The 27953-nt window shown below is 39.6% G+C and overlaps 1 protein-coding gene across 1 annotated transcript; it reads left to right on the plus strand.

Annotated features, from left to right (window-relative positions):
• Window positions 1-605: 605 nt before the first annotated feature.
• On the plus strand, window positions 606-27613 carry jak2b (Janus kinase 2b). The gene is made up of 24 exons (XM_080049884.1): window positions 606-1116; window positions 4186-4432; window positions 5123-5246; window positions 5340-5457; window positions 12851-12996; window positions 13644-13935; window positions 14663-14782; window positions 15923-16080; window positions 16168-16279; window positions 16521-16707; window positions 17382-17506; window positions 17672-17806; window positions 18551-18638; window positions 19241-19368; window positions 19703-19841; window positions 20901-21052; window positions 21529-21679; window positions 21801-21937; window positions 22269-22458; window positions 22895-23019; window positions 23124-23296; window positions 23642-23759; window positions 24924-25037; window positions 26540-27613. The coding sequence occupies exons 2-24, from the start codon at window positions 4204-4206 to the stop codon at window positions 26645-26647; spliced, it is 3369 nt and encodes a 1122-aa protein (XP_079906010.1). The 5' UTR covers window positions 606-1116; window positions 4186-4203; the 3' UTR covers window positions 26648-27613.
• Window positions 27614-27953: the final 340 nt, after the last annotated feature.

Here is a 27953-nt window from a genome sequence, read left to right on the forward strand (position 1 = left end):
CATTTCATATTACATAGGCTATGCTGTATGATATTGTTCTCTACCTGCTCTCGTGTGGCCTATAGTTGTGGTTCGAATCTATTCTATGTAGTGGTTGACACTGGTAGTTTCGGTGGCTGGGTGTCGGTTAGGTTTTCTGGTTTGATGATTGACAGGAAGCCAAGGCGCTGATTTGACGTAAAGATGCTGCCTTCAAGGTCTCCCCCTAAACTCAATAATTAGCAGACTCACAGCTCTATAATAATTGAAAAGAAAAGAAGAGCTGTACAACTGAGCAGAAGTGAGCAAAAAGGGAAATATCACAGTTTGGAGATGGTTAAGTATGTGATAATAACAACAATTATAATACAATAATACAATAACTAATAATAATACAATAAGAGGCTAGCTTAGGCTATAATAGCAATAAAATACACTAACTAGAAAAGCATAGCCTATTACATTATTACCCTCACCTTGTCTTTCTATAGCAGCTGTCAGTATTGTTTTATTGTTGATATTTTGACACTTGGCTTTTTTATTCTGTGTGTAACAGTGAGATTTCCTGCAGCGCCTGAAGGCAACACGGTGTGGTGGGAGAGGCTGGTTTGTTGACTGATCTCGGATCTTCGGCCGCGCTAGCTGCTGCTTTTGTCAGGAGTTAAAGCTATTCAGTTGATAAGAAGATACACCAGTAATGTAACTCTCGGGGTTACAGCTGCAGCCACAGGTTGTGTCCGGCACAATAACATTTGTTTTTGTCGCTTGCAGATGAATGAATCCCGTGTCATTGGAGAAAATTTGTAACAGAGCATGTTAGCTTAAGTTGCAAAGATTGACAAGATAGATAGACGGCTAAAGTTCTGTCGGAGTGAGATGGGCAACGCCAGGCTGACCACAGCAGGGAGTTTATGCAGCAGGTTAGCCAGCTGAGTGCAACATGGAAGAAAGAATATTCCCACACGCATGTCGACCATTGAAAGAGTTGTGTTTTGAGTAGTGGGTCTTGCAGAAGTAAAGCAGCAGCAGCAGCAGCCGTGTCTGTCTGGGCGTAGCTGTCAAACTCTCGCTCGTCCCCCCGGCTGCAGCCCTGGCCTAGGAGGCTAACAGCGAGCTAGCTTTGGCTCCACCACCGAAGTAAGTGTTTACACCCAATAATAACTTATTTTACAGCTTGATTTGTTCAACGTAAACCTCTAGTATGTGTTGATTAAGTTGCTTGGATACATACCGTGTTTTGGAAGGCAGCAGCATATGGAGGTGCTTCTCTGTGAGTTAATCTATTGAAGCTAACAGTAGCATGGCCTTGATGAGTTTGTTCTGCAGCTAAGTTTCTGATATTTGACTACTTGTGTTTCAGATTTTGCTGCTTTACTAAACTACCTTTGCGTGAGCACTGAACTTGCAATAAAAAAGAGCAAGCACGAAACTAAGCAAACATTTCTCCATTTAGTTATTTGTTCTTATTATTTACACTCTTGGAATAACCCTGTTAGATCACTGATCATGTGAAGGTTCCACATATTCTTATGTTGTATTCTGCTACTAAAAGTGACTGCGTAGATAAACTACGTATTACAATATTGCAGCTTAATTGACAAGGTTTGTGTGTTTTTGAAGTCCCTGAGATAAAATAATGGCATACCAAATTAAAAAGATATATATATATTTTTTTGTAAAATTAGCCTTTAATTTCATGCATTAAAAAAGTCTCAAATCTAACTTGCCTTAAACTGTAGTAGGAAACCTGATTCTTATTTGGTCTTTAGTGTAACCCGGTTAGATTTGTCTATTGTCCAGATATAAAAGTGTCAAGAAATATATCACGCATTTTTATACCTAGTTTATTCTGCTCCTGAAAGGCTATATATATTAAAATTGTGCAGTTTAAATTGAAACGTTTAGTGTAACACCACTGTCGTACATGATATGAGGTGTATTTGTTTCCTGCAGATACCTCAAAAGTCTTTAAAGGTATTGATTAAATTCATTTAGAATTGAGGCATCGGTTTGAATGTTTTAAATCAATCTTTTTTCAAAGTTTAAAAAAAAAATGCTAAGACATGAGGAGCAGTAGAGTAGCACCCAGATTCTTATCTACAGCCTTAGAATAACCCAGTTAGATATGACCATTGTCCAGATATTAAACTCATCTTTAACCTTTTTATTCTGCTCCTGAAAGTCGTATCTATTCAACTTTTGCAGCTTAATTGGAATCATTTAGTATACAGTATTGTCTAATGTCTATACTATGGAGTTCATTGCAAGTGATTATTTTTGTGTCATCCAGAAATTAAAGAGAAACCATAAATTCCACTACTGTCAAAAGGGTTAGGGGTTTGGTGCCATATCATCTTTTACTCTTTCTATGGGAAAGGTAATTATATCAAACTGCATGCTGTTCACCAACCAGTATAATGTATACGTCCTCAACAGATGAGTTGCTTAAAAGAAAGTAAACCAACAATAAAAGATGTTGTGGTGAATTGTGTGTCTATGACAAAGTGAAATGCTGAGCTTTCACTATTTTCACTTCCTGCATTGTGTAGGGAATTGCTGCTTTCCTCAGTGTGACTTTTTGAAAATATATTTTTTCTTTTTCTGACTTTAGCAACTTCCTCGTCATCTGAGAATTTGTGATGGCCATTTCTCAATTGTTTTGACATTTCGTTGACCACTGCCTCGATGGATTAATCAAATAAATAATCGATAATCGATAATGAAATAGTCGTACCCTTTGGGGGTGCTTTTTGCATTTAGATGTTTTAAACTTAAATCAAGGTGGATGTGATTTGCCATTTTATGAACACCAATAATAACCTACGTTTTATTGATGTCTTACTGAAAACAAATCATTCCAATCTTAGTTTAAAGGTTGAACAAAGTTTAATTAATGACAAGTTTTATTCAACACCTAATCTATTAAATATTTGGAGGAGATGCACTTTTTTTTGGAGGCAGGGATTATAGCCACAGTTTTGCACATCTGGACGCTGCAATTTAATTTTTTCAGCTCTGCTTCTCATAGACGTGTTGGTGGCTTCCCTTACAAGTGTCCCTTCTTGCACAAATACTCAAAATATTTTCGAGCACAGCCTGTTCAAATCAGATACAAGTTGTGCCATATTCCTATTTGTATATGACCAACCGTTATTACATTTTTATTTGATCAACATCTTGATTTGATCTTATACGTAACCTTGTCAACCAATTATTTATATTATGTCCATATCCTTAGTATGACGTAAATTTCTAATTTGCAAAGCGGGACTAATTATATTGTTACAACTTTAGCATGAGAAACCAGTTTGATGAGTGTTTTTTCATTTAAATTAGGATGCTTGGTGGAGTGGTAACATGTAAAAATAGAGAACGGCGCACCAGCAACTAACTTGTGATTATGGCAGAATTACAACAACACCAATAATTCAGCTCTAAGTTTTATATAATGCTGTGTTTTGATATTACATTTGAAACTTGAAAATCCCCAAGCTGGCATTTAAAAAACGACCATGCAACAATACTCCTTTCACATTGAATCTTCTGACCGGCGTATTTGATAACTCGCACTGAGAGAGAGTGGTCCTATTTTTTTTTTTCTAAATTAGATTTACAGATTTTAGAAAATCTTTTCCAGACAAAGGTTCTGCTCTGCGGCTTTATGTAAGACTAAGAATTTTGATAACAGTTTATGCAACAGTTGAGAGAGACCAGACCATGTACCCACGCCATGTGGCTGATCACCAAATTGTATTCATCGCGCTGTGCTCTCAAATCTGAATCTGTGTGGGGCGACTGAGGCTCAGTTGGTAGAGCGGGTCGGCTGATGATCAAAGGGTTGGAGGTTTGATCCCCGCCCTGCCACCTGTGTCAGAGTTGTTGTGTCCTTGGGCAAAACACTTCACCCAACTTGCCTCGTGTGAATGTCGATAGTTAGCCTGCTATCAGTGTATGAATGTGTGTGTGAATGGTAACGTGGGAAAGGAAAACAGGTCTCCCTTGCAAAAGAGTCTTCTCAATGGGATATACCTGTATAAATAAAGGTTAAGAAGAAGAACAAAGAGTCTGCTGACATTATTTATCCTTTATTTAACCAGGTTAGTCTCATTGAGATTAAAATCTCTTTTTCAAGAGAGACCTGGCCAAGATGGACAGCAGAACACAGTTACACATAAAACACATCTTTTTGCATTGAACTGATTGAAGGGTTGCGTGTTGTTGCCGATGGCCTCTCTGCCGACCATGGACGCTGGGACTGACACGTGCCCGGCCGTGGTGCACCAGAACGGGCACGCCCACCGGGAGGATGCGGACACAAGGCCGGCCGCCGCGGTTCTCCGGCTGCATTTCTACCACAGTAACCAGGGAGGAGCGGGTGACTGCAGCGAGCTCAGCTACCCACCCGGGGACTATGTGGCTGAAGAGCTGTGTATAGATGCAGCCAAGGCGTGCAGTGAGTATATTCTAGTAGATGTGGAAAAAGGCCTGCGCACAATGCACCCCCATTCATGTGTCACACTGTAACTCGGGGCATAGGTCCCGAGATAAGGTTATCAAGAGGCCACACAGTGAAACTTATCGGCAACAACAACAAAAAAAGGAGTAAAAAATCAATCCTTCTCCATGCTTTGTCTAATTTTCTTTACTCTGTTTGGGGATTAAGCAGCAAAAAATACGGTAGATTGGCTTCACATGGTGTTTCTTTTATAAAGAGGTACGATTTGAGTCAGAAGTGTGATGCAACTATTACACACGCACAGAGCAGGGCCATGCAGGGAAGAGGACTAGACTACCCTGCTTGTTATGTGTTTGGTGTTAAACCAAACACGACTGATATTTTGAGACCATCTTTATTGACCTTTTGGTAACCTGTGTTGGCACTACAAACAGATAGTTAGTCAATGTTTGTCCTAAAGCATACAACGTATTCCTGATTTCTCCCCCCTCCTTAAATCAACATGGTTTCTACAGGAATACTTTTGTTTGCAATTAATTTATTCAGCTAAACAAGGAATCAAGGATCAAGCTAGTAACACACAGCAAAGCTAACATGTGCAGCTTTAAAGCACATGTTACATGATTGAATGGAGTGTGCAGCTTTCACAGAACATGATGTAGTTACTGTTTCTTTTATTTGCTCTAGGTATATCACCTCTGTACTTCAGCCTTTTCGGTCTCTTCCGAGAGCGAGATCGCTTGTGGTTTTCACCAAACCACATCTTCCAGCTGGACGAATATTCTTCAGAAGATGTGTTTTTCAGGATAAGGTAGCAATACTTCTATATTGCCTCTTTAGTATGTTTGACATTTAAATTGCATTTTAACTCAATGCATTTCTATTTTATTATTGTTTACCACAGGTACTACTTCCCTGGCTGGTACAGTGGCGGAGCATCCCGGGCATATCGATATGGGGTCACCAAGGGCTCAGAAAGCCCTGTCCTCGATGACTTTGTCATGTCCTACCTCTTCTCCCAGGTGAACACACAGCCACCCTCTTTATGACATACAGGTCCTTCTCAAAAAATGAGCATATTGTGATAAAGTTGATTATTTTCCATAATGTAATGATAATAATTGAACTTTCATATATTTTAGATTCATTGCACACCAACTGAAATATTTCAGGTCTTTTGTTGTTTTAATACTGATGATTTTGGCATACAGCTCATGAAAACCCCAAATTCCTATCTCAAAAAATGTGCATATCATGAAAAGTTACTCTAAACGAGCTCTTAACCTAATCATCTGAATCAACTAATTAACTCTAAACACCTGCAAAAGATTCCTGAGGCTTTTAAAAACTCCCAGTCTGGTTCATTACTCAAAACCGCAATCATGGGTAAGACTGCCGACCTGACTGCTGTCCAGAAGGCCATCATTGACACCCTCAAGCAAGAGGGTAAGACACAGAAAGAAATTTCTGAGCGAATAGGCTGTTCCCAGAGTGCTGTATCAAGGCACCTCAGTGGGAAGTCTGTGGGAAGGAAAAAGTGTGGCAGAAAACGCTGCACAACCAGAAGAGGTGACCGGACCCGGAGGATTGTGGAGAAGGACCGATTCCAGACCTTGGGGGACCTGCGGAAGCAGTGGACTGAGTCTGGAGTAGAAACATCCAGAGCCACCGTGCACAGGCGTGTGCAGGAAATGGGCTACAGGTGCCGCATTCCCCAGGTCAAGCCACTTTTGAACCAGAAACAGCGGCAGAAGCGCCTGACCTGGGCTACAGAGAAGCAGCACTGGACTGTTGCTCAGTGGTCCAAAGTACTTTTTTCGGATGAAAGCAAATTTTGCATGTCATTCGGAAATCAAAGTGCCAGAGTCTGGAGGAAGACTGGGGAGAAGGAAATGCCAAAATGCCTGAAGTCCAGTGTCAAGTACCCACAGTCAGTGATGGTCCACTGTGTTTTATCAAAGGCAGGGTCAATGCAGCTAGCTATCAGGAGATTTTGGTGCACTTCATGCTTCCATCTGCTGAAAAGCTTTATGGAGATGAAGATTTCATTTTTCAACAAGACCTGGCACCTGCTCACAGTGCCAAAACCACTGGTAAATGGTTTACTGACCATGGTATTACTGTGCTCAGTTCGCCTGCCAACTCTCCTGACCTGAACCCCATAGAGAATCTGTGGGATATTGTGAAGAGGAAGTTGAGAGACACCAGACCCAACACTGTGGATGAGCTCAAGGCCGCTATCGAAGCATCCTGGGCCTCCATAACACCTCAGCAGTGCCACAGGCTGATTGCCTCCATGCCACGACGCATTGAAGCAGTCATTTCTGCGAAAGGATTCTCGACCAAGTATTGAGTGCATAACTGAACATAATTATTTGAAGGTTGACTTTTTTGTATTAAAAACACTTTTCTTTTATTGGTCGGATGAAATATGCTAATTTTTTGAGATAGGGATTTTTGGTTTTTCTTTACTTTTTTGCCAAAATCATCAATATTAAAACAATAAAAGGCTTGAACTACTTCAGTTGTGTGTAATGAATCTAAAATATATGAAAGTCTAATGTTTATCAGTACATTACAGAAAATATTGAACTTTATCACAATATGCTAATTTTTTGAGAAGGACCTGTACACTGGTTGGATTGAGACCTTTTAATATGAGGGTCAGTTTAACTAAATGATTCAAACTTATACTTTGCCTTTTAGTATGGTGTTGTAGAGAGGGCAAACTGGAAGTGTATACATTATATACAGGAGCAATGATATCAGTTTCTTTATTGATAAAGATAGAGAAGTATCAAAGTGTGAAACTGGTGCTTTTCTTTTCTTTTCTAACCTTGTGTTTGTACATGGAGGGATGCCCTTGCAAGCAGGTGGCACCCACAAGAGAGCTGACACTATTGTTCAAAAATCCACACCTCAGTGTGCACAGAACCTGAATAAGAGATAAAAGTTAAATCCCCATGCAAAATATTTTTCCGTGCACTTTTTGGTGCTGAAGGTTTTAAACAATTATTTGTTTCACAGTTAAGTCCCTGTTAACAATTACTACTGTCGAAGCTGGACCTGAAAGACTGAAGATATTCTGGGGATTTATTGTTGATTGATTTGGGGAAATTCACAAATGGCTCATTTTCTAGGAGGAATATGCACCATGTCAGCAAGATCCATGCTATTTGTTATCCTATCGATAAAATAGAAGACCAAAACCAATCTTTTGTTTGTGCTGTCCAACTTCCCCCTAAGCCCATTGGCTCCTACTGAAGATACTAATAGTTTCCTAAAATAGCTATGCTCTGTAGGTTATTAGCAGGTGTTAATCAACAGGAGAAAGACATGAATTGCAGCTTGTAAACATTGATTACACCGGAACTGCTTATAGAATTCACCGGAAAAAATTATGTTTTTGAAGAAGGATGACGCTAAGTGCAACAGTGTGGCTCTTTTGTGTTTCTAGTAGTAAGGGCCCATTGTGCATTTTTAGCCCTAGGGCTTCCCAATGGATTATTCTGGTCACGAATGCCACATTAGCTCATAGTCAGCTAATTTATTAAGGCCCCCAAGCCAGGTCATAAAGTCTCACAGCAGCTTAGTTTCCAAACCCTTGCTAGAAGAGCAGACTTCAGATCTGAGATTGCAGTGGGTCTTGTGTTTGACCGGAATAGCCAAGAGGTGTAAAGTACAATGGAGGCTATTTCAGACATATCATTAGAGCCCTACATGCCCCGTAGGGCTGCACGATTATTGCTAAAATGTGGATGACGATTGTTCTACTCAAAAATGTATACCACGATTCTCTCATACAATTATTATTATTGGTTTTTTTTTCAACAAAAACATTTACTGACACGCAAATAACCTAAACACAACACTTAAATGCTGGACTTCTACTTAACAGGCTCTTCTAATTGTCACAGCAGTTGAATGCATGCAATACAGGATGTGTGATTGGCAATAGCCTCATTAATCACCTCATGTATGCAGATGGGTAATTGTTCTTTATGTGAAGCACTTTGGTGGGGCTTAGCCGTCTGTAAATGTGCTATATAAATAAACTTGACTTGACTTGACTTGAGATGATTTGGTTATATTTTGCCAATATAGTGCTGGCTTACAACAACTTTTGAAGGTTTGTTCCCAATACGGTGTGGATTTTGATATTCGATATAATGCAAATAAAAGCAATATTATGATTGTCAGAGGCAAAGAAGACAGGAAATTGGTATTTCCTGATTTCTTTTTATCTGGTACTGCTCTTAAAGTATGTGATGATGTGAAGTATTTAGGCCACCATTTTGTTAATGATTTGTCAGATGATAAAGACATTAAAAGACAGTGTCGTAAGATGTATGGTCAAGCTAATATGCTTGCACGTAAATTTAACATGTGTTCTACTGCTGTGAAGGTTGCGCTATTTAGAGCATTCTGTACCCCGCTATATACAGTCATATGAAAAAGTTTGGGAACCCCTCTCAGCCGGCATTATAATTGACTCTGCTTTCACAAAAAAAATATAAAAGTGGTATGCCTTTAATTTACCAGGAACAGCTAAGTACTGGGATGTTTTCCAAACAAAGATTTTTTGAAAAGCAGTATTTGGTTGTATGAAATAAAATAAAATGTGAAAAACTGGCTGTGCAAAAATGTGGGTACCCTTGTGGTTTTGTTGATTTTAATGCCTGTAACAGCATGTAAAACTGATTACTTTAAACACAAAGTTGGTTGGATTATGTTGTTAAGCCTTGAACCTCATAGAAATGTCTGTTTAATCATGAGAAAATGTATTTTAGGTGCCTAAATGCAAGTTGCACTTCTCTTTGACTCTCTGCTGAAGTGAGACAGAATGGGATCATCAAAACAGCTCCCAAAAGATCTGAAAAACAAAGATTGTTCATTGTCATGGTTTAGGGGAAGGCTACAAGAAGCTTTCCCAAAGGTTTCAATTGTCAATTTCGACTGTAGGGAACGTTGTCAGGAAATGGAAGGACACAGGCACAGTGGCAGTTAAACCCAGGCATGGCAGACCAAGAAAAAAACAGGAGCGGCATAGGTGGAGGATTGTGAGAATGGTTGCACACAACCCACAGATCACCTCCAAAGACCTGCAAGAACATCTGGCTGCAGATTGTGTATCTGTACATCGTTCAACAATTCAGCGCAATTTGCACCAAAACATCTGCTTTTTATAAAGACCAAATAACTTAATTTTTGTCTCATCAGTCCAAAGCATTTTCTTCCAATATGAATCTGGCTTGTCTAAATGAGCTTTTGCATACTCCATGCAACTGTATCTGTGGCGTGGGCGCAGAAAGGGCTTCCTTCTCATCACCTGGCCATACAGATGTTTTGGTGCAAATTGCACTGATTTGTTGAACCATGTACAGATACACAATCTGCAGCCAGATGTTCTTGCAGGTCTTTGGAGGTGATCTTTGGGTTGTGTGCAACCATTCTCACAATCCGCCGCATATGCCGCTCTTGTACTTTTCTTGGTCTGCTAGACCTGGGTTTAACTGCAACTGTGCCTGTGTCCTTCCATTCCCTGACAACGTTCCTTACAGTAGAAATTGACAATTGAAACCTTTGGGAAAGCTTCTTGTAGCCTTCCCCTAAACCATGATAATGAATAATCTTTGTTTTTAAGATCTTTTGGGAGCAGTTTTGATGATCCCATTCTGTCTCACTTCAGCAGAGAGTCAAAGAGAAGTGCAACTTGCATTTAGGCACCTAAAATACATTTTCTCATGATTAAACAGACATTTCTATGAGGTTCAAGGCTTAACAACATAATCCAACCAACTTTGTGTTTAAATTCATCAGTTTTACATGCTGTTATAGGCATTAAAATCAACAAAACCACAAGGGTACCCATATTTTTGCACAGCCAGTTTTTCACATTTTATTTTATTTCATACAACCAAATACTGCTTTTCAAAAAATCTTTGTTTGGAAAACATCCCAGTACTTAGCTGTTCCTGGTAAATCAAAGACATACCACTTTTATATTTTTTTTGTGAAAGCAGAGTCAATTATAATGCCGGCTGAGAGGGGTTCCCAAACTTTTTCATATGATTGTACTGCCCATTTGTGGCGTGCTTACAGAAAAAGCAATATGAAAAAACTAACTGTGGCGTATAATGACGGAATGCGGATACTTCTCAGAATACCGAGATGGTCTAGTGCCAGTCAAATGTTTGTAAATGTTGGTGTGCCTACCTGTCATGCTTTAATTAGGAATTTGATGTATCGTTTTATATGTAGAGTGACAGCATCACAAAACAGTATTATTCAGGCATTGGCCAAGCCTGGGCTCAGCTCTGTCAGGTTCTCATCCACACTCTGGAGACATTGGAGGGCATCTTTGTATACTGCAAGTGTTGTATGCTGATCTCTTATTTTATTTTTATTTTATTTCTTTTTAATCTGCATGCATTGGTGTGCTTTTTGTTGTTATTTATGTATTGACTCTATTTTTTATACATTGTACTATGGATCTTCATGTGTCCTGAATAAAATCATATATATATATATATATATATATATATATATATATATATATATAACATTAAAAAATAACAATTTTACGCTCTTATTTTGCAACACTTAAATGCTGCTGAAGAATGTAAAGTTACAGTTTAAGAATAAATAAAACCTAGCACCCAGTATGTTAACTGGGTTTTAGGGTTACAACCAAGCACTGTATGAAAGCTTCTTGGGTTAAGAACACAATTCTACAGGATCAACATTTTGGCGCTTCAAGGAGGTACACAAGCACTGTACATGATCTCTTGAGTTGTTTGCCTGAATGATGCATTGATAGCTTGTTTTGTTTAAAATTGTGTGTAGCCAATTGACATTGATATAACAACTGGAGATGGTTCCCAAGCAAAGAAGTGAACATTCAGAGTGACTGGGGGGAATAAGAGAGAGAGAATCGTCATCATTTAGAAATAAGATCGCATAGATATATAAATCAAGATAAAAAAAAATGACGATTAATTGTGCAGACCTAATGCCCCCTGCCAAGTAATAATTTGTAATTAGCACTTAGTTTATTATAGGTAATATATCAAGACTCCAACAAGTTATATGACTGGAGCTGAACTCAGAGTGAACTAGAGGATTATGTGAAATTATGTCGCTGGAAACCTGAACTCGTGACTCGGGGGTAAAAGCTGCGCGGGTCGTTTGAGGGTGCGACACATTGTCTTTTTGCAGCCATTAAGCCAATACACATGCTAGCATTCGCCCCGGACAGATGTTGTGTTTTTCTTTGTGAAGCTTATGTTGAATTCCTCACGGTCTAATCTAGAGATAAGCCCCCGTGTTTGTGATAACATAAGGCTATTATGTCTCTGCATTCACCAGTTGGAAGCTAACTTATGGTAAAAAAAAAAGGGGAAAAAAAAGCATTTCGAGTTGTTTTTTTTGTTTTGTTCTGGGGACAATAATACATGATGGAATTTGTGGTAATTTGATCAAAGGAGGGGGATGCCGAATATACACCTATTATATCAATAAGGTTCACACCATATGATATAATAGTTTTTTTTATGAATTATAATAATTTACATTACAGTCAGCAACACGTTAACTTTAGCATTGAAATGGAAACAGAGATTCCGCCAAGTGGTTCATTTTACAATAAAAATATAAAAAGTAAATGATTAGAAGCAACAAATAAATAAATACATTTTAGCTGCTTTGAATCAGTTGTGTTGATGCAGATAAACATCTAAAACATGCAAGGCAGGTGTCCACAGCACGATGCCTGATAAGTACTGTATATACTGTATAGGTATGATCATTTTGCAACAACGGAGTTCGAACTCAAAACCTTTGAGTCTGAAGGCACGTTCTGATCTCAGTGAGCTATGGCTGAGTGAAGACTGGTGTGGTTTTACGGCATTTAAGTAGACAATGAGCAGAACTGTGTGAAAATGCAGAACTTAAAACTATTTCGAAGTCTATCTTTGTGATAGACTTCGAAATTGCTTCCGGATCACGGCAGGTTGAAGTGTATTCTCTATTGGGGCTACATCATGATACTAGTTGCAAAGTTGTAGCACGTATGGTTGGTTTTGAATTGAAGACGCTTGCTTTTTGTTTAAACAGCCCCTTGTGCCCCTTGTTCCCTAACTGTTCTACACGTTTTTATTTATGTGTTGTGATCACAAGGAGTTCATGAAGACAAAGGAGAGCATTAGTTGTATGTGAGCATCTGTCATAATTAAAAAAGGGCTAAATAGAACCAGATGTAGGATGGGAATATGCACACACAGTATTACAACTTTGGTACTCTTAGCATGTGAGCACAAGGTGTGTCCACACACTAAGCAAGTGTCTGTCAGAATGGCTCCCTCGAATGGCTTCAACTGTGGTAGTAACATTGACTGTGGTACTCTCTGTGTACAGTGGAGGAACGACTTTGTCAATGGCTTGGTGAAGATCCCCATCTCCCACGAGACTCAGGAAGAGTGCCTTGGTATGGCTGTGCTCGACATGACCAGAACTGCCAAGGAGAGACAGATATCGCCCCTGGACATCTACCACACTATGAGGTACTAGTTTAAAACTGCTTTTGATATGAATGATCTGAAATAAAACCTATGAAGGACGTATGTATGTAATTCTGTATTTGGTGCCAATTTTCAGCACTGATGCCAAAAAATTACCAAACTTTGAGGAATATTAAGTTTTTTTTCTAAAACTCTTGTTTGCCAAAACAATCTAAATTCCTCAAACATTGTTCTCATGTTTATTAAAAAAAACAGCTGTAAAAGAACTTGAAATAAAGTAGTGTAAAAGTTATGTTTCAAATCAGAAAATATCTCATCAGAGAATAAGTAAACATAAGTTAGAATATGGCAGAACATTCAATACCAACTAGAAATATTACATTTTTTGATTCCCTGTTCTACATACACAATGAGAGTTTTTAATCTGACTACTTTTAAATTAGAAAATGTTTCAATGGTGTTGATTTTATTTGGCACAAAAAAGTTTGACTTAAATTATTATGTTGAAACCTTGTCTTGTGGTTGAAAGAGTATAAGATACTATTAAAATAATAAGAATGACATATTTCTATGAATCATGTTAACTTCCTCCATTAAAAAGGCTTGTATGAGAGACAACATTTTAGACAATATATCATTTATTTTTATCCCTAATAAATATGTTTTCTTTGCCTCTTGCTAACTTCTAGCTACAAGTCCTTCTTGCCAAAGGACATCAGAGCTCAGATCCAGGACTGCAACTTCTTGACACGCAAGAGAATCCGCTTCCGCTTCAAGCGCTTCATCCAGCAGTTCAGTCAGTGTCGGACCACGGCACGCGACCTGAAGCTCAAGTACCTGATCAGTATGGAGTCTCTGGAGAGAGCCTTCTACACAGAGACCTTCCAGGTCAGAGAACCAGCCAGCGGACAGCTCATCATACTGGTGGCAGCAGACAATGGAATCCAGTGGTGTCGAGAGAAACTCAAGGATTCTGACCAGGTTGGTTGACTTCTCTCAGTGAGCGTTGTTATCTTTTCTTTATTTATTTAAATTTTTTCTGATTAATACATTACATGTTGGATGTTTAGGTGAGTGTCATGCTTTCTACTATATAGTATGTAGAAAAAAGATTTAGGATGTCACGATTCTTGTGGCCAGATTTAGGATGGTTAGAAGTACCCGGATGTCCTACTTCCTGCGGCCAAGATTGTTAGTGTTGAAAAGTCACCCACAATCCAGTGCGCACGTGAAGTGACGTCACATCAACGAAGCCTCCATATGAAAACAAACGGGGATGCGACGGATATAAAAGCAAGAGGCAAGATCAAGGCGAAATGTTATGATGTAATAAGAGACTATTGTCCCAATAGTATGCCTACTGCATCCTAACTAGATTATTTTTATCATTGGATGTAGTATGTAGAATAGAAAAAAGAAAGTATGCGATTCGGAACGCAACCAGAGCTATTTTAAAGGAATGCAACACTGGAGGCCTTCAGTTCACAGATCACCAAAATAAAATTCAACAACAGGAGACAGTGGAGTGGGTAATATTCACAGAAAAAAAGTTATTGTATTGATGTTGACTCTTTTTCAATTTAAATATGTCACCCAGTTTGACGGTAGCCTATATCTTTTTTTGAGTTTGTGTTTCAAAGCTATTCAAACAATAATGAATGGGCTGATACTATTATTATGAACACTGTCTCTGCTGCTGTTTTCCCAGGAACTGCAGACTCTGTGTGACTTCCCTGATGTGACTGACATCAGCATCAAACAGGCCAGCAAGGAGGGCGCCGCAGAGAGCCGCGTGGTCACCATCAACAAACAGGACGGCAAGAATCTGGTAAATTCACCTTTTTGAACGTCTGTCTTTACCCTTCATTCAAGGCAGGGCATGTTTATTTATTTAGCACAGTTTAGACACAAGGCCATTCAAAGAGCTTTACAGGGGCATACAAAACATCAAGATTACAGTAGACATTAGAAATGGCACGAAATTGTAAAAACAAAGAAAATACATCAAGATTAAAGATTAGCCTACATTAGACATCATGTTGTCTAAGGCTGATCCCATCCGTGTCTGTTCGGAGTGAAGTCTCTTTCACCAAATTTAAGCAGAAGAAGAGACCACTAGTTTGTTGTTTGTTCAGTAAAGGCCAGGACACACCGGTCCGACTACCCGAAAATGGAGTCTGCCGTTTCAGGCAGCTCCAGTCTGCCCGTCGCGGCCAAAAAAGTGCCAAGAACACACCGAGCCAACTACTGACTTTCCGTACGCTCTGCGCTTGCGCGGGACGTAATGTCTCCATAACAGCAGGCGGCGCTAATCTGTATTGTGGCCCAAAAAAATACGGAAGCCGGAAATGATGGGACAGATCTCTAGACCATAAACATAGATAGACACACGTATTTATATTTATGGACCATAAAGAGCACAATTTTTAGCAGAGAGTGTCGAGCATGGTGTCGAGCAGTCAACAAGGGTTGATGCATGTGAGTTCTCGCTGAACGAAACAAACAAACACATTAAAACAATGGCTAACTGTTGTTAGCGGTTTGTGCTACCCGCCTCACTTCCGGGCTTCACTGATTCGCTAGCCCTCCACCAATCAAATTGCTCCAACTGAAAGACTGCCTGCTGCCGATTGAACATGTTCAATCGGCGGCGGGTAGTCTTTCAGCTCAGTCTTTCAGCTCAAAAGAAGCCCGACGACATCTACGACAACCGACGTCACGCCACACACCAAACAGATTCGTGTCCCTGCCCCTTCCAGACTCTCCGACGGCGATTATCGGGCCGGTGTGTCCTGGCCTTTAAACTACCGACACAGGGAGGGCTGTAAAAGTAGCAAACATTAGAAGCAAAAGTTTCATACCCTGCCTTCCATGCAACTAGAGAAATATATACAGTATAAGACAATTATTTGGAGAAAGTGAGTGTACACATCATGTCTTAACAGTGTTTTTCTTTGTGTGTTTTCAGGAGCTGGAGTTCCCCAGCCTGTCTGAAGCCCTCTCCTTCGTGTCCCTCATTGACGGCTACTATCGGCTGACCACAGACGCTCATCACTACCTTTGTAAAGAAGTGGCTCCTCCCAGGCTTGTGGAGGCCATCGCATCCCATTGCCACGGTCCTATCACGTAAGTGAAGAAAAACAAAGCTCTATGTACATTTTCAAATTATATTGACTATTTCACAATGATACTCATGTTGTTGTTTTTTTACAGAATGGAGTTTTCCATCAACTGGCTTCATAAGAGTGGAAACAAGCGAGGGATGTACATTTTGAGATGTAGCCCAAAAGATTTCAACAAATATTTTCTGACTTTCCCTGTTGAGGTTGGTAACACAAACTCTTTGGTAATTGACTCAGTGATACTGTGCTAATAAAAGGCAATAGCTGTAAAGTAATGCACTGTTTTATTCCCCACACTACCTGTTTTCGTTACAGAATTGACACCACTTGGTTGTTTGGTTTTGTATTCCGGTTATCTCCATGACTGAAACTCAAATTATTTGCATTGTCACTATCTTCCCTCCTGTGTGTGTGTGTGTGTGTGTGTGTGTGTGTGTGCGGCAGGTGTACGATGCTACAGAATACAAGCACTGCCAGATCACCAGGTCTGCCAGCGGGGAGTACAACCTCAGTGGAACCAAAAGAAACTTCAGCAGTCTGCAGGAACTTCTCAGCTGCTACCAGAAGGAAACCGTGCGCTCGGACAGCGTCATTTTCCAATTCAGCAAGTGCTGTCCACCTAAATCCAAAGGTAGAAATAACCGACTCTAAAACCAAACCTTTTATATGTTTATAGATACATTACAGTCTAATTAAGATAGGCAGGTTACACAGAGTGGCAGGACACAATCTTTTAGGGAGAGAAGAGCTTTTAACTGCGTATGTGACTTTGAGAGGGGATGAATAGAACATGTTTAATATCTCAAAAGGGAAATAACCCTCTTTGTCTTGTGATTAATAAGCGTGTGGTTTTCAGTTTGAACACTCTGACCATTTTTGTATTGGGATCCCCCACCCATTGACAATCACTGTAAACGAGCTGGGCTGCTCAGCCTGATCAGGCCGCTGTCAATGGGTTTTTAGCTGTATGATTATCTGCGTACAGAATTCATCTTAATAAACTTGGTCCCAAAGAAGGAATCAACTGCTTTGCACAAGTTAATGTGCATCAGTTTCGTATTAAGTTGTTAAGTAAAGTGGTCCGACAGGTCATTAATGGTTAGGTAGAACATTCATTTCTACAAATTGGGATGCATGGAGTACAAACTAATGTCCAGGTATTTAATGACTCGACGCAATCTGATATATCAAGTCTCTCTCTCTGTTTGTCTCACTGTTGAATCATTTTCAACTCAGAAAACTATAAATCTTTGGTGTTTGTTATTTGAAGTTTGCTTTCTTCTTCTTTTCTCTTTCCTCCATCAGAAAAGTCCTGCCTCCTGGTGTGCCGGAGCAACAAGGGCTCTGAAGTGCCTCTGTCTCCGTCCCTACATCGACACAACATCAGTCAAATGGTGTTTCACAAGATCAGGAAAGAAGATCTGGAATTTGTAAGCTTAGTTTGCATGTTCAGGACTGTCTTACGTCTGCTTCTAAATTACAGTACCGCTATCCCACTTTTGTTTTTACCAACATGTCATACTCTGAATTACTTCAGTGAATCACCTGTAAGGGGTTATAACTGAGTGTACTGAAATAATGGTTTTTCATTTCAGATGGAGAGTCTTGGTCAGGGGACATTTACCAAGATCTTCAAAGGAATCCGCAAGGAGCTGGGAGACTATGGACTGGTGCACCAAACTGATGTTGTCATGAAAGTTCTGGACCAGGCCCACAGGAATTACTCTGAGGTTTGTGGCTATAAATGTGCAAAGCCTTTTGTCCAGAGGGATGTATGTTTTTTTTTACAGCCACAAATTGGCTATTGGTAAAAACGTGAGAAAAAAAGTTCAAAGGTATTGAAGATTAAATCTGTGTTGTTTTTAATTGTAGCTGTCAGTCTGCCCCAGGGCAGCTGTGGCTACCGTCGTAGTTTACCACCACCGGTATGACAGTGTGTGAATGAATGGAACCTGGAACCCTGTAAAGCGCTTTGAGTCCCTAGGGAATAAAGCACTATATAAATCCAATCCATTATTATTATTAATAATAATAATAATAATAATAATGATAATAATTGGGCTATACAGAAATGCTGAAATAGCTTTAGCAGCTTTACTTGAGGTTTTCTTGCTGTAATCGTCTCTCTTGTTCATAAGAAATACATTATTAAAATGCTTGTGATGGGCCCAAAATCCACTGCCCTCATATTGGCGGGGTTCCCACAACTCCTTGAAATCCTTAAAAGTTTGTTAATTCGTGAAAAATATCAAGGCTGAATGTTTCCAACTGTAAATTATCATTAACGGGGCATCTCAAAGACCCGTGTGACACTGATCATTGAAATTCCTGAATTTACATATTATGAATGAATTTCAAAAATAGATATGTGTTCATATGGGCACCTGGTCAATGTATTAAGATGAACTTGAACAATTGTGAACCTGACTGATTTTTGCATGTAGGCCCACTAACTCCACTCTGTTGTCCTACAGTCCTTCTTTGAGGCTGCCAGCATGATGAGCCAGTTGTCCCACAAGCACCTGATCCTAAACTATGGCGTGTGTGTCTGCGGAGAAGAAAGTAAGTCACCCTCAGCGACACACACCATCATCCAATAATAAGCAAACTGTGTGTCCTCAGGTGTCATCAGAGAGGGAAGTAAAACCCAAACGCACACGGCTCCCTTACAGTGCCCATTGATTTGACGTTATGAGCTTATGTCATTGTGGGTTAATGATGTCAAGAGTTTGCCATGGTTCACTTTAATATAGACCAGAGTCTTATCAGCCTGAGGCTCAGAGCAGTGATTAAACCACGGTGGGTTATTCTTAGGAGGATTACAATACTCTGCCCCCCTACCCACTCCCTCTCTCTTCAGCTCAGAAGACTTCTGCTGCTACTCTAGGCATCTCTTTAGGCCGCCATGCACATACTATTGAATTGGGCTTTTATCAATAAGTTAAGTTAAATTGGAGTAACCAAATATGCAAAAAAAAAAATTGGCATATTTGGTTACTCCAATTTAACTTTTAGGGGTAATTATTCTCTATGCTGCTGGTTCTCCATATATTTTATTTGAAGAAGTGTCCAACTTGGTAAATGTCTCTGTTCGAAGAAGAAGTAGTCTACTGCTATAGCATAAATTAACCTCAGCTGAAAACTTTTTTCTTTTCTTTTTCTAGACATCATGGTGCAGGAGTATGTGAAGTTTGGTTCGCTGGACACCTACCTGAAGAAGAACAAGAACTCCATAAACATCTTGTGGAAGCTGGAAGTGGCCAAGCAGCTGGCCTGGGCCATGAACTTCCTGGTAGGAATCTGTTTATGATGATGCAAGGTTTGATGCCTCAGTCATTCAAAGTTTATTGATTAGTCTTAGATTTCAGGTGGACACACATTTGTAATACATCTAAAAAAGTAAATAAAAAAAAAATATATAGAAAAATTATAATGGAAAAGTATAGATAAGTAAGAAAAAATAATAAACAAGAAAATAACTAGATTTTTTAAAAGAAAAGTTAATTTAATTAAATATACACATCATAATACAAAAAAAATATATACACTGTATATTTGAAAAAAATAAACTGTCAAACTGATCAAAACTTGTTTACTGAATTATCTCTTCCTTTCTTAACCTGCAGGAAGAAAAGCATCTTGTCCACGGGAATGTCTGCGCTAAAAACGTTCTTCTGATCCGAGAGGACGACCGCAGGGCCGGGAACCCGCCCTTCATCAAGCTGAGTGACCCAGGCATTAGCATCACTGTCCTGCCCAAAGAAAGTGAGTTTATGTGCCTGTAACACTCCTCTTTAACCAGCAAGGGGCAGCTGTGTAATGTACAACAAGTGGTGCAGTCCCTTCTTATATCCACTCTGCATTGGTTTACTTCTTGTTTTGTGGTGCAGAGTAACAGAAAAAAAGTTAAAGTAATTTAGACACGGGTAAACTATTAAAATAAAGCAAAAAGAGTGCATTCAAATCAACAGAAATGTTCCCAATTTTACAGAAACTAGTGCAGTGCCCGTAGTTAGCAGGTAAACAAAGAAAGATATTAGATAGTACATTTGGCTGCTATCATTGATGGCTAATTTTACACTGTTGAAGGTTATTATCAGTAACTTACTTTGTAGAAGTTGGCTAAAGAGTAGGGCAACATTCCTTAATGTATTGTGTAAAGATAACCACAAACAAATTCCATGTGTTTTGTTAGGTGAAATGAAACACTAAATGTGTTAATTAATTAAGTGTTGAAGCCTAAAGAAGAATCGAGCTGTACAGGTGTTATATTCAATCTGATATTATGGTACCCTGCAAACTGCCATCCATACTGCACTCAAACTTACAATCAGTTGCCTATATAGTAAATGGCTGCACTGTGTATTAAAGGAGTCTATGCTGCACGCCATGACAACATTGTCAACCCAATTACCATTACTGTTAGGTATTTGAAAGATAAGACAGAGTTTGGATAACTGTCAATTAGCGTTAACGTGTCAGTAGTCAGCTGTGTGTGTATGGGGGGGGGGGGGAGGAGGTAGACTTGTGTGTGCCCGCGGGCTTTTGGTTTTGGTTTTAAATGGATATAAAACATTTTGTGGCAGCCTCCGAGACCGTGCTGTCAATTACGTTAACGTGTCAGTAGCAGTCAGCTGTGTGTGTCACAATGAAGGATGCACACCTTCGTGCTGTGCGCAAGCAATATCCGAAAGCTCATGCCGATCTGACTAAAACTCAGAGAGATATGCGAGCCACAGACACACACACACAAACAGACAGACGTTTCTTGCTTTATAGATAGATGTGTGGGATAAGTGTTTATGTTTTGTTTTTTGTGATCAGTCCTGATTGAGAGGATCCCCTGGGTGCCCCCTGAATGCATCGACGACCCTGCCAACCTGAGCCTGGCTTCAGACAAGTGGAGCTTTGGCACCACACTATGGGAGATATGCAGTGGTGGGGAGAAACCTTTAGCAACACTGGACAACGCCAAGGTAGGGCTGGGTGGCTCAAATATATAATGTAGATGTATATGGTATGGTATCAATTCTGTGTATATCATGGTGTAAGTTGAAGGATGAAAAAGGTAGACAGACATACAAACCCGCCCACATACAGACCCACCCAATAATTGCTGAGTCACCTTTAAATACACAACAGAGGTTGGAAACTGCCAAATAGCATGCAAGGGCAGGTCAACATACATAAGAAGAAAAAAAAGAAGAACAAAATGTATGCTGTGTTGAGACTTGAGGAGCAGGTTGTTCTCTTGGTGAAAACATGACTGTGGTTTCTTCTTATCCTCTTCCCTTTACTTCTTTTCAAAATAAAATACCCTGAATCTGTATCTAGTTACTTTATATCATAAGTTGAATCTGCACATACTGAGGCTACATTCTAGCATACAGTGTACCGTTTGTGCATTATCCGTCATCTATTCACTAAATCTACCCTTTATTTTGTCTCACAGAAAACCCTGTTCTACGAGGACCACCACCAGCTCCCTGCGCCAAAGTGGACCGAACTGGCCAACCTGATCACCAGTTGCATGGACTACGAGCCCACCTTCAGGCCCACGTTTCGGGCCGTTATCCGTGACCTCCACAGCCTCTTCACGCCAGGTTGGTGTATATATCATATTGGTGTATATAGCTTCAGACACACACACACACACATACATTTATCATGGTGTATTAGAAAAATGGCAATAAACAGAGAGTGTCTTTCTCTGTGTGTCCCCAGACTACGAGCTGATTGTGGACAGTGACATCCTGCCAAACCGGACAGTGGGCTCTGCCTGGGCCACCGGGGGCTTTGAGAGTCAGGACCCGGCTCAGTTTGAAGAGAGACACCTCATATTCTTACAGCTGCTGGGAAAGGTATAAAGAAGTGTGGAAAGTGCTGTTCAGAAAAAAAAATCAACCTATGTTACTGGCTTAGAGCTGTGTTATTGCTTGGCATATGGTTTCATAATATACAAGCCTTTTTTACCCTTACCTCATTAAATCAGGGCTTCATGATCCTGGATTATTTATTTTTTTAAACTTGCTTTGAAAAGAAAGTCTTTTGCATATTTAGTTTTAGTGTTCATTTCTCCAAGAGGGATTGAACAGGAACAATGGCTTTGTATTACATTGTCTTGTTGTACAGTATGTGTTATGTTTGGTTCTGTGGTTTTACACTTCACTTAACTTTGTCTTCTCTTCAAAGGGAAACTTTGGCAGCGTGGAGATGTGCCGATACGACCCTCTTCAGGACAACACTGGAGAGGTGGTGGCAGTGAAGAAGCTGCAGCACAGCACGGCGGAGCACATACGAGACTTTGAGCGGGAGATCGAGATCCTCAAATCTCTGCAGCATGAGAACATCGTCAAGTACAAGGGCGTCTGCTACAGCGCAGGTACAGTTTGAACTGGTTGTAATACTTTTCATTCTCCTAATTGTCCCAGAGCTTGTCTGATTTGGAAATGATATAATTATACCTCATCTTGTCTTTATTGTTTAAAGACAATACAAAACAACTGTTTAGGGTTTTTTATGATAAACACCGAATATGGCAGTTAGTTCATTCCTCACCAAATACATATTAATGTAGTTGTAGTGTTGGAAAATAGTTTAGCGTATGTATCGGTTTTTTTCTCTGCTGATGGACGTCAACCAAATGATAGCCCCACTGTATCCATTCTTACTTTATAATAAACACGCTTAATCATTTTAATATTGCTTTGTGTCTGAATCGGCCTCATTGTAATTTAATAGGGATATTTAAGTTTTCAGTCTTTGCAAGTGGAAGACTTGTGGCCACTGGATGACAGTTTATATCTGTCTTCTCTCAGGACGACGGAATCTGCGTCTCATCATGGAATATCTGCCCCATGGAAGTCTGCGAGATTACCTCATGAAAAACAAGGAGAGGATCGACCACAAGAAGCTACTGCATTACACCTCTCAGATCTGCAAGGTACATCCCCTGTTTGTCCAGTTCTGTCATATGCTTCGTGTAGCTGCTGACAACTGGAGCTACAATTCTGTTTTGTTTTGCTTTGCCTAATTGTGTGTTCACAGGGCATGGAGTACCTGTCAAGTAAGCGGTACATCCACAGAGATCTGGCAACACGAAATATCCTTGTGGAGAGCGAGCTGAGGGTGAAGATAGGAGATTTCGGCCTCACCAAAGTTCTGCCTCAGGACAAAGAGTACTACATGGTCAAAGAGCCTGGGGAGAGTCCCATATTCTGGTATGAATTTTGTTTTCTGCTATTTTTAACTTTTAAGTACAGTAGTTATCTTTTTATTTAAGAAATTGTGTACTGTTCTTTTTTTTTCATGATCCGTTTATTTCAATTTCTCTTTTTTATCCAGTTTGATGCAGAGATTCCTTTTGTAGCTTATAGGTGTATAAATCCCAAAAAGGACTTTTTCTTAAGATTTATTTTTTGATTAATTTTCACTGTAATATTTGATTGTAATCACAATACCAATACATTTCCTTTATGTTGGATATTGACTTATCAACTCACTACCTCCTTAAGAGAAGCCAAGAAGACAGCAACAGACAGTCACATATTATGTTTTGTTTGCAGGTATGCCCCCGAGTCTTTGACTGAGAGCAAGTTCTCTGTGGCGTCAGATGTCTGGAGCTTTGGAGTGGTGCTGTATGAGCTCTTCACCCACAGTGACAAGAACAGCAGCCCTCCTGCAGTAAGTGATAACAGACACACACACTCTTGCATGCTCTGGCCTGTTCATCTTGATTTATGACCACTGCTTTACTGGAAAAGTGTAGAAACTAAACGGAAAATAAGACGTTAAAAGTAGTGAGCCTGCTTGGAAGAATTTACCAGCAATTTACCGTAGCCGAAAAAGGGCGTGTTGACAAATGTTGTTGCAAATGTAAAAAGGATCATTTTTCCTAAACCAAACTAGAAGGATGCTTTCGCTATGCAAGACATTCTCCTTTCACCTCGAAACACCTTTGGGATTGTTCTGTATAGAACTCCTTTTTGAAAAAACTTTCTTTAGTTTTTGATTTATTTCAAGTTTAAGTTTTGATTGTATTCTTAACCCACCCCATCCTTGTGAATTTGCGCTGTAAAATGTTTACAATCAACACGTGACTTCCTTCTCCCTACTACTGTAACTGAACTCTAGTTACGAGACCGTGAGGCAGATCTTTCTCTTTGGTCAGATCTTCTCAGCCTTCAAAGGAGAAGATCACAAGGTCATCATAATAATAATAATAATAATAATAATAATAATAATAATAATAATAATAATAATAATAATAATAATAGGCTTACTGCGTATTAATTTAATTTAAAAAAGTGTAACCTGAGTGCGCTGGAGTTGCATAAAGGTTATGATGCAAGATATAGACCATAGCATCTCCAGTCTTGATCCAGCCAGAGGATCTTTGTTACATGTCACCCCTGAATTTACCCACGTCCTGTCTGTGTCTATGTAAGAAACATGAAGAGACACGTAGGAAACCTGCAAAGTAAAGACATAAATTGACCACTTGAACATCATACCTGCCGACCTGTCACATCTTACAGAACATTTAGTATCTTCTGTAGACATAGCAGACAGCTTGATGCCTGTCCACTTGCTCTAGGGGAAGAGGCAAGTTCTAACTGAACCGTTGAACCTCAAGTGTACTTTTGTGTGCTTTTCCAGGCTACACCTAGAATAGGAGACAATGTACTCATACTCTCATTTAAACTCATACTGGGGTTCAAATGGCAATGAAAATGTTTTGTATTTTTCTATTTCCAGATGTACTGCTCTAGTTTTATATCAACGGCAGTAGTATCTGTGAGGAAGGATGTTGAATCTAAATCTGTCTTTGTCTTGGTTGTCTCTCAGGTCTTCATGTCCATGATGGGGAATGATAAGCAGGGACAGCTGATTGTCTATCACCTCATCGAGCTCCTCAAATCAGGCAGCAGGCTGCCTCAACCTCTGGACTGTCCCGTCGAGGTAGGAGCATGAATACACTGGCTTTATCTCTGATTGGATCCATATGGCACATACATATACACTAACAAACTGTGTACATGTGTTTTGCACCTGTATGCATCTGTTCTGTTATATTCATTTGTTTGTTTACTGATTTAACCTAAATGTAAAAGTTTAGCCATGTCAAGTCATCAGCTGTTGCATTGCTTCTGTCTGTGTTAAAATGGTCTGTATGGATTAGTGCTGTCCCTATTAAAGGAAAAGTCACATGAAATAATAGGCAGATTTTCATGCAGACAATATACTGTATATATGAAATAGGGCCCGGCCGATTATATTGGCTGATTGATTTTCGCATATTTCGGAATTATCGGCATCGGCCGTTTTTTGCCGATTTTTTTTTTTTTAGCAATCGTGTGAAATGTATTGCTGCCCTGGAGGTAGCCTAATTGAATAGCATTAATGCTATATCCTATTTACAGCAGCAGCAGGTGTGTAATACATTGGATTAATTTACACTTGACTGTTCCCCCTGCAACCAATAGCAGAGGCATTGGTCATCGTTTGACAGTTAATAATAATAATAATTGATAGAATTTATATGGTGCTTTTTTGGAGGTCATTCAAAGACACTTTACATCATAGAGAATCATACATGTAGAAAAAGAAAACAAAATACAGAAAAAATTTAAATAAGGTTTGAAGTGGAGTCAGGTGTCATTATGCTTCCTTAAAGAGGTGAGTTTTGAGTTGACTTTTGAATTAGTTTATTGAGTCTGAGATGCTGATGTTAGGGGGGAGGGAGTTCCAGAGGGTTGGGTGCAGTAAGATAAAATGTATAATGTCTGAATTTAGACATTTGTTACACTTTATTTTTTTTAGACAATGCGTATTGCAATAAAGAAAAAGTTCCTGTACATATTTTCAACAGTAAAAGGTATATAGGCCTATATATTTAAGGGTTCAAAAAATTAATTTTTTTCAATATATATTTTGGAGATGTTTATTTATTTTTCTTAATCGGCCGATTTAATCGTAATTTTTCTCTGAAAATAATCGGCATCGGCACTCCAAAATCAATATCGGTCGGGCCCTAATATGAAAGGAAATAAAACTAAAATTTTATGATTACAGTAAGTAGACCTTCCATGGTCTCTTCCTGCAGATAATACAGAACTAAGTGGTGTTGAGACCCCTTGCTTGTATTTGATGCTTGCCAATGTAGATCTCTGTTGAATTAATTTTCATTTGCATGCTTTTTGACCTGCAGCAAACTGTGACCAGGGTTACATTTTTCTACCATATCCCGCAGAGCCGAAAGCTGTTCTGAAAGTTTCATAAGAGATGTACATTTTTTAAATATTTTTAGCCCCTTGTATATAAAGCAGCTGAATCTCAACCTGTCGTTGAAGAATTACTGTTTTACCCATAACTCCTCAAAATATTCCAGCTGCTACCTGTCATTGGGGCTGATGATGTCATTACTCTACAACAAATTATCTCCCTCTTTCTATCTGTTTCAGATACTAGAGATCATGGAGGAATGCTGGGACAAAGACCCTGTGGTGCGGCCTTCTTTCAAGGAGCTTGCTCTGCGCATTGACCTGTTCAGGGACAGCAAGGAGTTTTAGATGGAGAATCAACCAAAGTGCCCTGCTCAACTTAGACCCAGTCGCTCTTAACTTAGACCGCCCGTTTGTGACAAAAGCCAAAACGAGGTTCTTCTCCTGCTGAGTGCCAGCGCTTGGCAAAGCAGCTTGTGACTGGAAGAGTGGTGGTTCCTAACGAGGACCAGCTCAAAGACTACTGCCAAGGAGCCTTTAAGCAAGGCACCTATTCCTATAGTGGACTGCTATGTGGAAAAGGAGTCTTGGATTTGAGGAACTATTGAAGGTGCTGTTGCTGAAAACTGTTCAAACATACTGGATAAAAGATTTAAAAGAGGAGTTCAAAGTTTGTGGAGACTGTGAGTACACTATTGCCAGGCCTAAAGCTAGAGATGCTCGTCTCAAACAAGTTCCACTTGTTAGTGGGGGGGGGGGGGGTTCAGCTGCCTCAGGTAGGATTTAGCATGCGCCGGTGAGTGTGTGTGTGTGTGTGTGTGTGTGTGTGTGTGTGTGTGTGTGTGTGTGTGTGTGTGTGTGAGTGTGTGAGAGAGAGAGAGAGAGAGAGTGTGTTCAGTCCATACAAACAGCTAGCAGGGCTAGCTCTTACATCCCCTTTCCCCCTCACCTGAAGAAAAAATGGACTCATAGAGCTTAGTGTTTTCTATGTATGTGTGTATATAACTACAGCATATTTGTGTATATATGTCCAGAAAAAATTTCTAATTTTATAAAATAAAAAATATAGTAAAAATGCTATATTTGAACTGCCAGCAAGATGTCAGTGCAAATGAAGTACATACAAAGGTGATTTAAAAATCTGTTATTGTTTTACGTTTCTGTTGTGAGAGGTGGTGTGAAAATTAAAGAACAGTTTAATTCAACCTCTGTGACGTAGATGAATGTGGTCTGTCGCTGTAAAGCCCCATTATTATTTCCACAATATTAATTAATGTTTGTGGTATTGAAATAGCACATTGTATTCTGTGACACAAAACCAGCCAAGAAACTTATACATAAAGGGGAAAGGACACATAATACAGAATTTCTCTTAAGAAATGATTATATATATTTAAGACTGGAAAGGGTAGTATGGTTTAAATTATACATGTATATTTTACACCAGGCGTTGAATGTACCCTGCTACATATATCAAAAGAACAGTGATGTTTACAAGTAGTGACCTCTTCACTCTTGAACGTTTTTAACCCCTCCAGAAGCTGATACTGAAAAATGTGCCAACCAGACGTCATTATGTAAGTGCCGTAACAAGAGACCATGGGTGAACAGGGCCTCTGGAGGGTGTCTCGCACTCAATGCTTCAACTTCACTT

Source organism: Ammodytes marinus, assembly GCF_949987685.1.
Source record: "Ammodytes marinus genome assembly, chromosome: 2".
Taxonomy (NCBI): domain Eukaryota; kingdom Metazoa; phylum Chordata; class Actinopteri; order Uranoscopiformes; family Ammodytidae; genus Ammodytes; species Ammodytes marinus.